Source organism: Saccharomyces eubayanus, chromosome IV, assembly GCF_001298625.1.
Source record: "Saccharomyces eubayanus strain FM1318 chromosome IV, whole genome shotgun sequence".
Classification (NCBI taxonomy): Eukaryota; Fungi; Ascomycota; class Saccharomycetes; order Saccharomycetales; family Saccharomycetaceae; genus Saccharomyces; species Saccharomyces eubayanus.
In genome coordinates, this window is record NC_030979.1 from 463,904 (window position 1) to 475,948 (window position 12,045).

Below are 12,045 nucleotides of genomic sequence, written 5' to 3' on the forward strand. Positions count from 1 at the left end.
TATTATGACCAATTTGTTGAAATCCACAGCATTTGTCACAATTTATCAAGCAAGTGAAAATATATACGAAACTTTTGATAAAGTCACCGTCCTCTATTCTGGTAGACAAATTTATTATGGTCCAATTCATGAAGCAAAGCCATATTTCGCAAAAATGGGTTACATATGTCCTCCAAGGCAAGTAACTGCTGAATTTTTAACTGCACTAACAGATCCAAATGGGTTCCATAAAATTAAGCCAGGGTACGAAAACAAAGTTCCGAGAACCGCAAAAGAATTCGAAACTTATTGGACAAATTCTCCGGAATTTCTTCAATTGAAAAACGATATTGCTGCTTACAAAGCAAGAGTTAATACCGAAAAAACAAAAGAAGTTTATGACGCATCAATGGCCCAAGAGAAATCTAAATACACAAGAAGCAAATCCTACTACACCATTTCATATTGGCAACAAATCAGGCTTTGTACGCAACGTGGATTTCAAAGAATTTATGGTAACAAGAGTTATACGATCATCAATGTTTGTTCCGCCATTATTCAATCTTTTATTACCGGTTCATTATATTACAACACCCCTTCATCTACTTCTGGTGCATTCTCAAGAGGTGGTGTTTTGTATTTCGCTCTATTGTACTACTCTTTAATGGGGCTGGCAAATATCTCTTTTGATCATAGACCAATCTTGCAAAAACACAAGGGCTATTCGTTATACCATCCTTCAGCCGAGGCGATCGGTTCCACTTTAGCATCTTTCCCCTTCAGAATGATTGGTTTAACATGTTTCTTCATTATTTTATTCTTCTTATCTGGATTGCACAGAACGGCAGGTTCCTTCTTCACTATCTATTTGTTCCTAGTCATGTGTTCAGAAGCAATTAATGGTTTATTTGAAATGATTTCCTCCATGTGTGACACTCTTTCTCAAGCAAACTCTATCTCCGGTATTTTGATGATGTCCATCTCCATGTACTCTACATATATGATTCAATTGCCTTCGATGCACCCATGGTTCAAATGGATCTCTTACGTTCTGCCCATTAGATATGCTTTCGAATCTATGTTGAATGCAGAATTCCATGGTAGACATATGGATTGTGCTGACACTTTAGTACCTAGTGGAGGAAATTACAATAGTTTATCTGATGACTACAAAGTTTGTGCATTCGTTGGTTCAAAACCCGGCCAATCCTACGTGCTTGGTGATGATTACTTGAAAAATCAATTTCAATATGTTTATAAACATACTTGGAGAAACTTTGGTATCATGTGTTGCTTTTTAATAGGTTACGTTGTTTTAAAAGCCGTTTTTACAGAGTACAAGAGACCTGTAAAGGGTGGCGGTGACGCTCTTATTTTCAAGAAGGGATCCAGAAAGTTTACTGCACCAGCTGACGAGGAATCTCCAGATAATGTTAACGATATCGATGCAAAGGAGCAATTTTCCAGTGAAAGTAGCGCTAACGATGATGTTTTTGAAGAATTGGAAGCTAAGGGTGTTTTCATCTGGAAGGACGTTTGCTTTACGATTCCGTATGAGGGTAGCACGAGAATGCTTTTGGACAATGTTTCAGGTTACTGTATTCCAGGTACAATGACCGCCTTAATGGGTGAATCTGGTGCTGGTAAGACAACCTTGTTGAACACCCTTGCTCAAAGAAATGTGGGTATAATCACCGGTGATATGCTTGTCAATGGTCGCCCCATTGATGCAAGTTTCGAAAGACGTACAGGTTATGTCCAACAACAGGATATTCATATCGCAGAATTAACTGTTAGAGAATCGTTACAGTTTTCTGCTCGTATGCGTCGTCCACAACATCTACCTGATTCTGAAAAAATGGATTACGTAGAAAAGATCATCAGAGTTCTAAGCATGGAGGAATATGCCGAAGCTCTTGTTGGTGAAGTGGGTTGTGGTTTGAATGTTGAACAGAGAAAGAAGTTGTCTATTGGTGTCGAGTTAGTTGCTAAACCTGATTTGTTATTATTCCTTGATGAACCTACATCAGGTTTGGATTCCCAATCTTCATGGGCTATTATACAACTATTGAGAAAATTATCAAAAGCAGGTCAATCCATTCTTTGTACCATCCATCAACCTTCGGCAACTTTATTCGAAGAGTTTGACAGATTACTACTTCTAAAAAAAGGTGGTCAGACTGTTTATTTCGGAGATATTGGTAAAAATTCATCTACTCTTCTAGAATATTTTGAACGCAACGGAGCTAGAAAATGTGATTCTAGTGAAAATCCCGCCGAGTATATTTTAGAGGCAATTGGTGCAGGTGCTACTGCTTCCGTTAAGGAAGATTGGCATGAAAAATGGCTAAACTCCTCTGAATATAATCAAACACAAGACAAAGTACAAGAACTAATTGACGATTTATCAAAACAAGAAAACAAACCGGAAGTCGGAGACGAGCCTTCCAAATACGCTACCTCTTATTCTTACCAATTCAGATATGTTTTAATCAGAACGTCTACCTCATTCTGGAGAAGTTTGAACTATATTATGTCAAAGTTGATGTTAATGCTGGTCGGTGGTTTATATATTGGTTTCACTTTTTACAATGTTGGTAACAGTTATGTGGGTTTACAAAACGCAATGTTTGCAGCATTTATTTCCATTATTTTGTCTGCGCCTGCAATGAATCAAATTCAAGGTCGTGCTATTGCATCCAGAGAGCTTTTTGAAGTCAGAGAATCCCAATCTAATATGTTTCACTGGTCCCTAGTATTGATCACTCAGTACTTGAGTGAACTTCCATACCATTTACTTTTCTCGACAATTTTCTTCGTCTCTTCTTATTTCCCATTACGGATATTCTTTGAAGCTTCAAGATCTGCGGTATACTTCTTAAACTATTGTATTATGTTCCAGTTGTATTACGTCGGCCTTGGTTTGCTAATCCTATACATGTCTCCAAATCTGCCATCAGCCAACGTTATTTTAGGTTTATGTTTGTCGTTTATGCTTTCATTTTGTGGTGTTACACAGCCTGTTTCATTGATGCCTGGCTTCTGGACTTTTATGTGGAAGGCTTCTCCATACACCTATTTTGTTCAGAACCTTGTCGGTATAATGCTGCACAAAAAACCAGTCGTATGCAAAAAGAAAGAATTGAACTACTTTAACCCACCAGATGGTTCAACGTGTGGGGAGTACATGAAACCATTCTTAGAAAAGTCTACTGGCTATATCAAAAATCCGGACGCTACCTCAGATTGTGCATACTGTGTTTATGAGGTAGGTGATAACTATTTGACACACATTAGCTCTAAATATAGCTATTTGTGGAGAAACTTTGGGATATTTTGGATTTACATTTTCTTCAATATCGTCGGTATGGTGTGCGTGTACTACCTCTTCCACGTGAGACAGAGTTCTCTCCTAAGCCCTAAATTTATGTTAAAAAAAATAAAAAACATAAGGAAAAGTAAGCAATGAAGAGAAAGTTTCAGATTTTAGACATTTTCATTCTACATCTGTATTTCTGGTAATACGCCTTTCTTTTTTTATCATACATAATAAAAAAGCTTGAAAATCTTTTTGTCTCGCTTTTATATAGACCTTCATACAATTAAGCAATACACCGATACCACATGATAATAATTTTATTACCTTTTGTTCCTTATTTTACTGAAACTATATCTATTATGAAAACCTTTTTTGAAGCAAAATTGAATTGCTAGAGGCGGAAACGGGACTCAAGTCATTATAGGCCAGTATCTATCTATACGACGGCTTTTGTAAGACTTCCGAGAATTTGAGGTACTCGAGTAGAGCTTTCCACTTTGTTTCGCATATGTTACCTGTTCCATATGCTTAGCAAAACAGAGTAAATTATCTGGCGTGTCAGCCTTTGGACAAAAATTAAAACTTGGTTGGACACATTTTGGAGCTACAGTGGTTTCTGAGAAGAGGCGCGCCGAATGCGCACAAAGTCAGAACTACCCTTAGGTTGCCCAAAAAGGGGACACCCAGTGAAAAACTGGCGTCACAAAGTAGTAAAGACCCAACCAACCACGTTTAAAAGAATCCAATGTAGTAGTCGCAGTACTGATTAATCCCTGGAATGCTTAGTTGACTAAAAGCCATAGGGGGGTTCTGTTACTGTCAGTTTTTCGGCGCCTGTTCCGCTACAGCAGTATTGAAAAATTATTAGCGCTCCGACACAACTAGTAGAAATAGAAATGGGGAAAGTCTGCTTTTATTCAAAGTGTATATATCGTTTTAAGGTATTGTGGTAATTACTTACCATTCTTTTCCAATGTTATTATTTCTGGCCTCGAGTTATGTTGCCAGCAGTGCTACAGCACTGTAACTATATAATAGTTCATAATACAGCAGTCGCTACGTAGTCCAACAAAGTAGCCCCCCCCTCCAATTCAAGCTCTGTCTTATTTTTTGTTTTACGTCTCTCTATACTGCAAAGCTTGCGCATTTTACAAGAATCTTTCTAGAACGTTTGAAAACAATGCTAGTTCGTTCCGTTGTGGAAGTTCTTGAATCTGCTTAATGTCAAAACAATTCAGAAATGCTTGCCTTAGTACTATTTCCATGTATGATGACCATGCATCCATCTCGCATATGCTTTAGCTGCTTGCCATTCTTAGATATACGCCAGCTTTTGTTCTATTAAACATCATCGTGTTGCACGATAATATCGCACCGACGCAATCGTTTTCATCATTTTTTTTTTCAAGCATGATTTTAAAAAAAATTTTCATCCAAACTTTCAATACATCAGTTTTTTTAACTGTGTGATGCATTTTTTATCTGGTTTTACTTTACATACCAATAAATAACCAATTAAACAAACAAACTATAATGTCTCGTCCACAAGTTACTGTTCACTCTTTGACCGGTGAAGCTACTGCCAATGCTTTGCCATTGCCAGCCGTCTTCTCCGCTCCTATTCGTCCAGACATTGTCCACACTGTTTTCACCTCTGTGAACAAAAACAAGAGACAAGCTTACGCTGTCTCTGAAAAGGCCGGTCACCAAACCTCTGCTGAATCCTGGGGTACTGGTCGTGCTGTCGCCCGTATTCCAAGAGTTGGTGGTGGTGGTACCGGTAGATCCGGTCAAGGTGCTTTCGGTAACATGTGTCGTGGTGGTCGTATGTTCGCTCCAACTAARACCTGGAGAAAGTGGAACGTTAAGGTTAACCACAACGAAAAGCGTTACGCCACTGCTTCTGCTATTGCTGCTACTGCTGTTGCCTCTTTGGTCTTGGCCAGAGGTCACAGAGTCGAAAAGATTCCAGAAATTCCATTGGTTGTTTCCTCCGATTTGGAATCCGTCCAAAAGACTAAGGATGCCATTGCTGCTTTGAAGGCTGTTGGTGCTCACTCCGACTTGTTGAAGGTCTTGAAGTCCAAGAAATTGAGAGCTGGTCAAGGTAAGTACAGAAACAGAAGATGGACTCAAAGAAGAGGTCCATTAGTCGTATACGCTGAAGACAACGGTATTGTCAAGGCTTTGAGAAACGTCCCAGGTGTCGAAACCTCTAACGTTGCCTCTTTGAACTTGTTGCAATTGGCTCCAGGTGCTCACTTGGGTAGATTCGTCATCTGGACTGAAGCTGCCTTCTCCAAGTTGGACCAAGTCTGGGGTTCCGAAACCGTTGCCTCTTCCAAGGTCGGTTACACTTTGCCATCCCACATCATCTCCACCTCCGATGTTACCAGAATCATCAACTCTTCTGAAATCCAATCTGCTGTTAGACCAGCTGGTCAAGCTACCCAAAAGCGTACCCACGTTTTGAAGAAGAACCCATTGAAGAACAAGCAAATCTTGTTGAGAATGAACCCTTACGCCAAGGTTTTTGCTGCTGAAAAGCTAGGTTCCAAGAAGGTCAAAAAGACCGGTACCAAGCCAGCTGCTGTCTTCACTGAAACTTTGAAGCACGATTAAGCCTATTAGTACGTATGAATATTCTAGTTACTTCTATATACTGACACATACTTCTAAGTCATTAAAGTAGTACTCCATAAACTTGAGCACCCTGCCAAGGTCCCAAGAAACTTATTTAACCTTTAACTCTCCCACTGAGACATGTGCCATAGATAGCACAGTAACTATGTGGAAGAAAAGCGTGCCTGGAATACACTCGATGTTGACATAGATATGCCCCTCTAAGCAAGAATGTCTTACACCCAATAGGCTGCAGCAAGGTGCTGATATGGTTTACTTTGGTTCCTCTTCCCCCCTTCACCCCCACGTTTTTCCGCTTGACGCGGCTACCTGTCGGGCAAGTGTAGTCCGCTAACACGAACTGCAATGAAAATCATTGGCTAAACACTGCGGCGAACGGTTGTCTATGCATGTATATACATATATATATACGCTAATATATATGTATATTTATATATATGGTTTTTTGAGAGGCTAGCTAGAATAACATTATGTTGTTTTTGCTGAATTTTTCTTTATAGAGCTTGCCTGTACTTACTTCGTTTTAGAGAATAGCTCGTAGCTGCAGCCCGCTGCGTTTAATATATAAAAATCAAACAATCTACAAGATGTCGCAACATGCCCCAATCAATGTATACGACGCAACAATATCTAGTCCTTACGAACGCCCAAATATTGTTACTTCAATGGGTGGAGAGAATTGGCGTGAAACTAGGAGGAATTGTAAACCAGATAGTAGAAAGATCACCAAGCAAAGGAAGAAGGCTTCTCGCGCTTGTGACCAATGTAGAAAGAAAAGAATCAAATGCGAATACAATCAACATACCAGAGTTTGCCAGGGGTGCTTTGAGGTAGGTCAAGTTTGCCTCTTTGTCAGAGTTCCACTGAAACGTGGCCCAACCAAAAAAAAAACTCAGGAAATTGCAAGTGACAAGATGAGCTCCGTAAATAACCTTCTTAACTACAGACCCAGGACTCATTCATATCCAGTTAGCCTGGAAAGCGTTCGTTTACCATCACTTTCTCAGAATTTTTCTTTTCCCACAACAAACAGTCTTTGCGTGTCACCTATGCCTGCTCAATCGCAGCCTTTCTGGAAAGTACCGTACGATGACGTTCAGCGTAGAAGCTCCCTTAGCATATTTTCCTGCGACTCGACATCATCTATCGGAGCTCAGGAAAATTATCATTCTGATCAGGATTCCACCGTCAAGCAACGGGGACGCAAAAATACGGGGAAAGGTATCATAACACCAGTAGAGGACAAATACGAGAATTCGCCAGGTGCCCGCAGTCAACATTTAGATTTTCCCCAATTCCAAGAACAGCGTGCTAAACCATTCCTTAATAACTGTGGCTTTGGGAATCCTAGAACAAATAGTCTTTCCTGTCCAAGCGATGGCGCATTATCAAAAAGAAATTCACGTGGCAGTGAGCGGTACATGCTGACTCCAAATAGTGTACATTCAGCTGAAAAAGAAAGATCAAGCTCGTTGACCATTAGAAGCTTAGACAGTAAATTCGACATAGATGACAATATCCATAAATGGCAAAATAATTCGGCCTGGGCGCCAGCGTACATATTATCAGATCCTAGTCGTCCTGGTGGTGAAAGAAAAGTTCTTTCGAACAGAAATGCCGATCTAGAATCGGCCGTTTTTAGCTCGTCCAATGACAGCGCCGGCGGACAGTTTAGTGAGATTTCCTTTTTGAAACTTATAGACATCTACTATGACTTCTTTCACATCAATCTTCCTATAGTACCAATAAATAAGAGTAAATTGATCAGCCTGTTCGTCCCCATTATGCAACCAATAAATCACCAAATCATGAAAATTAATAATGAAATCATTCGATGTTTTAAAGATGCGCTAGAGGTTTTGGTATTCAGTACAATAAAACAAAGAAAATCGTCAACATCTTGGCCCCATGACAATGCGTGTGATTTTCAAAAAGGGTTATATTACGCCCAAAACTTCAGGAAATGTGTAAATGAATGCTTCCAAAGTATAATGACTGTCAAATCCAAACTAAAAATAAATTCCACAGTGATTCCCTCCAGAGTCAAGTTTATTTACTTTTCGACGATTGTTATTTTAAATTACATCTTAGTTTTGACCGGTGATGAACATTCGTCTTTATTAGGCCCCTCTGTGGGGGTTTTCAACGAGTTTCAATCTCATAAATTATTTCTGCCTTTGAAAGATATTACCTCGATGCCGCTGTTAAATTCAAACCAAAACATTAATAATGAACAACTTGATTGTGCCATATTGTTCCAACGACTGTATATCCTTTTGAGTATTTTGGATTCCATACAGAGCTTCCGACTAGGTCAACCGAAACTAATCAACTTGAAATTCGGTAATCCCGTTGATTCGTATTTTAGAGCTGCCACAAATAATGAACATCTTGTTGAGCAAAATCCAACTATCTTGGATAATATACTACGAAATTTGAAACTCGGCGGATTCATGACAGATTTCGTTTTTGGCAGGAAATCTTTGCAGATAAACAGCTCTCAGAATATATTAACCACAGCTGAGGTGGTTTGGGAAAATATTACAAGGAAAAATAACGAACCTGATGATATGACAGGCAAGTTCCAAACTTTGTTGAGAGAAAAAGAGAATTTAATAAAAAGATTGATAAATATGAAGCAAAAAGATCAGCTGTTAGAAAATCGTTGCGATCCAAATGTCAAGACTAATGCTGTTGCAGAGACAGTGTGCTTGATGATTAATCTGGTATCAGATATCTTAGTTTCTATCGTTAATACGAACCCTGAAAATTTGGTTGACTATACCCTAAAAGTCGTTCCAAATATACATTCGGCCCTGGACAAGGAAGAAGAACCAATGTCACCAAAACAGTCCAATATTCATTCTCTTTGTAATAGTAAAGCCAGAAATTATGCCAATGAAAGTACACCATCCACTCATGACGCAGAGAATGGGCGTGTCACTAGGAAGTGGACAAAGGGAACAGTATCAGTTTTCATTTTGCCAATAGTGGAGGAATGTTATAATATCGTTCACTTAGTTGGATCCATACCTTCTACACTAATAAATTTATACATCCGTAACGGGAATATGGCCACTGAGACGAATGCCAAGATAATGATGCTGTCTACAGCCTTGAGCGAATTAGTGCAAATTACTGAATTATCCAGCAAGCTTGGACCACCTGAGCGAAAGATTAGTATCACCAACAAACACATCAATGCAGATATCGCGAGAAGTAGTAAGGATTTCAGATCGGTAATGAAGGATTTGTATTTGGGAAGACATGCTGTAAAAAACGCTATACACGTTGTGCCGCCGGAGGACGAAAGTACGAAAATATTGAGTAATTTTTCCAATATAGGGTGGAAGCTAATGGATGATTCAGAATTGGGTTGTTGCCATCGCCTCACTAACTAATGGTATCGAAAAAGCCGTCGGAAACAAGTGAGTCAGAGAATAGATAGATAAGTAGGTAATTTTTTAAAAAACTATAGTACAAGAACGTGCTAAGTCATATATCTAAACTAATTTCGGTACACAGCAAAAAAAAGAGGTAGAAACGTATACAAATGTGTACACGCATGTTAGCGCAAATGATATGAATGAGTTTGTTTTATGTTTTTAAAATTTGTTTTGGCGGAATAAAGTCTTAATGCATCAAGTAAGAACCTTCGTTCTTTTTGTTTCTTGAAGTACCGTCAATGCCGTTGGATTCGAACTTGTAAGAAAGCTTGATGTTCAAATCCCTGTTGTTTCTTTCATTTGGAGAACAAATCAACTCACCTTCAATGGTGTCACCAGCTTCAGCATCTAAGTCATCAGGGAAATAGAAGATTGTTTGCTTCCAGTGAGTGTATGGGGCATGAGGTCCAGTGGAAAATTCAACAGGTCTTTTACCCTTTGGAGCAGGGAAAACGATGTCGAACCAAGTGACCACACCATTGATCATATCCTGCCTTTTGGCAGTCAATTTGAATTTACTCTTGAAAGCTAGGTCCGAAAGTTTAACTGTATTCAAATCGAACTCGATCAACTCATCTGAGGTGGTGTTAACATTGTTTCTTTCCACGGTATCGACGATGGGTTCGTGTAAGACTAATGGGACGAATGGAGAATAATCGAACCCGTAGACGTCTTGCCAGTAATTTAGCTTTTCGTCTTTGTATTGAGAGTCTTCCAAACCAGCCAAATGGATGGAACACTTGTCAGGGAAGATCAAACCGCCCTCCACCAAATAGTGATCTCTGGCATAAAGGACTGTGTCCATCATGGACTCGTACAACAAAAAGTAACCCATCCATTCAGATATTATAATATCGACTTTAGGAAAGGGCATATGGACGTCTTCCAACTTCCCCCTGAGCAGAGTAATCTTGTCACTGAACCCGTTCAGTTCAACAAGTTCTTTAGCCATTTCAATGATACTGGACATATCTACACCGATGACGTGTTTAGCACCGTGCTTGGCAGCAAACATGGATAGGATACCTGTACCACAACCGACATCTAGAACAATCTTGTCCTTGAACAGATCCTTATTTTGGATGATTGCGTTTCTGTAAGACAAGGTACGAACGGTATCTTGAAGCATTTCTTCGTGAATACCATAGTGGTCGTATGAATTGAAGTAGTGTTGTTCAGTCTCACTTAGATTGTTCTTTTCCGTAGCGGAATCATTTGCAGCTGTCTTACTCATTGTCGCCTTTGAGTTTGTCAGTTACTTTGCTTTGCTTCGAAAAAACAGCACGAGCGGTAAGTAGCTCATCTCTTCAACAATTATATAGCCTTGGTGAAAAATTTTTCCCGCGATTCTCGATTTTTCTTTTTCTGAAAAATGTTGATATATTACCCTGTAAGCGATAAAAAAAAAAAAGGTTCATTATACAATATATAATAGAAGAGTAAAGCTGCATAGTGATAAAGAGGTAAGACGTTGCTTTTAGCGCCTCATGGTGCAAGTCTAACGACTTTCCATGGGTCATTTTCTGATTTTCTTCTGTAAACAAATCTATCATGCAGTCTGCTGGGCCTGCCTTGCCAGAACTCGACCTCCAGCGGGACGACTCTTAGGCCACCCCAGTAATCTGGACACGGAATCTCTACGTCATCCTTAAAACGCTCGGTGTTTTTCTGGGTCAATTCATCCAGTTCCTCTCTGTCCTTGATGACGTCTGATTGACGTGAGGCCCACGCACCGATCTTAGAGCCACGGGGTCTTGTCTTGAAATACCTTTCCGAAGTTTCTCTGTTCACATGCTCGGTGGTACCTTCTACTCTGACCTGTCTCTGCAGGTCCTTCCAGAAGAACACAATTGCCGCGTTCGGGTTCGTAGCAATATCACGGGCCTTCCTAGAGGTCCCCCAATTGGAATAGATGGTGAAGCCTCTGTGGTCGAGTTCCTTGAAAAGAAGTATTCTGGAAGAAACCCTTCCGCTGGGCAATTCCGCAGAGGAGAAAGTGATTGCTTCTGGCAACGTTTCTCTGGGGTCATTCTTGGCTTCGTCAAACCACTTGGTGAAGAGATCAATGGGGTCTTCGGCCAGTTGCTTTTCATTCAAGGTGAATTTGTCATATTGGTACGTTTCAGGCGCGAAGATAATTGGCTTCTGGGTCTCCTCGGATTGTTTAGTCATTGTCCGTGGATATATATGTAGAGTGTGGTAGTTGTTTGGCTACGTTTCTTGCAGAGATTTAATCAAACAGATTAGTCATTTCTTCTTCTTTCTTCAAGTTGCGAGCCCCTTCCAACCGTGCTGGTTTACCCGGCACTGACGCAAATGGCAGCCATAAGAGAGTCATTGGGTTGATGTGCAGGGCCCAAGGTGCCAGAGTATGGTTCTTGTCAAGGTTTACTGTGTGTGAACTACAGTAGTGTCATGAAATACAACCTAAATGGCAAGAACTTCACAACGGAGCTTAAGTGGTTCATCGAGTCGTTTATCTGCCAGCTTAGAGTAACCATCCGCGGGTGAGTGATGCGCGGGCAGTCAATAATACTGGGGTTTACTTTACTTGGTTTTATTTGAAAGGAAACAAAGTATACAAGAGAGTATTGGTGGAAAAGAGCACCGAATTTGAAATGTTTCCTATATCTAAATGAAAAAAAAAAAAAAAAAAAA

The 12,045-nt window shown here is 39.9% G+C and overlaps 3 protein-coding genes across 3 annotated transcripts; 1 reads left to right on the forward strand and 2 right to left on the reverse strand.

Annotated features, from left to right (window-relative positions):
• Positions 1-4,831: 4,831 nt before the first annotated feature.
• DI49_1062 (60S ribosomal protein uL4) lies at positions 4,832-5,920 on the forward strand (the record flags this gene model as incomplete). Its single annotated transcript, XM_018364273.1, has 1 exon — positions 4,832-5,920. The coding sequence occupies one exon, from the start codon at positions 4,832-4,834 to the stop codon at positions 5,918-5,920; it is 1,089 nt and encodes a 362-aa protein (XP_018223074.1).
• A 3,654-nt stretch (positions 5,921-9,574) lies between these two features.
• On the reverse strand, positions 9,575-10,621 carry HMT1 (protein-arginine omega-N methyltransferase HMT1; the record flags this gene model as incomplete). The annotated part of the gene is made up of 1 exon (XM_018364274.1): positions 9,575-10,621. One exon carries the CDS (start codon positions 10,619-10,621, stop codon positions 9,575-9,577), a length of 1,047 nt encoding a protein of 348 aa, XP_018223075.1.
• A 251-nt stretch (positions 10,622-10,872) lies between these two features.
• On the reverse strand, positions 10,873-11,559 carry PDX3 (pyridoxamine-phosphate oxidase PDX3; the record flags this gene model as incomplete). Its single annotated transcript, XM_018364275.1, has 1 exon — positions 10,873-11,559. One exon carries the CDS (start codon positions 11,557-11,559, stop codon positions 10,873-10,875), a length of 687 nt encoding a protein of 228 aa, XP_018223076.1.
• Positions 11,560-12,045: the final 486 nt, after the last annotated feature.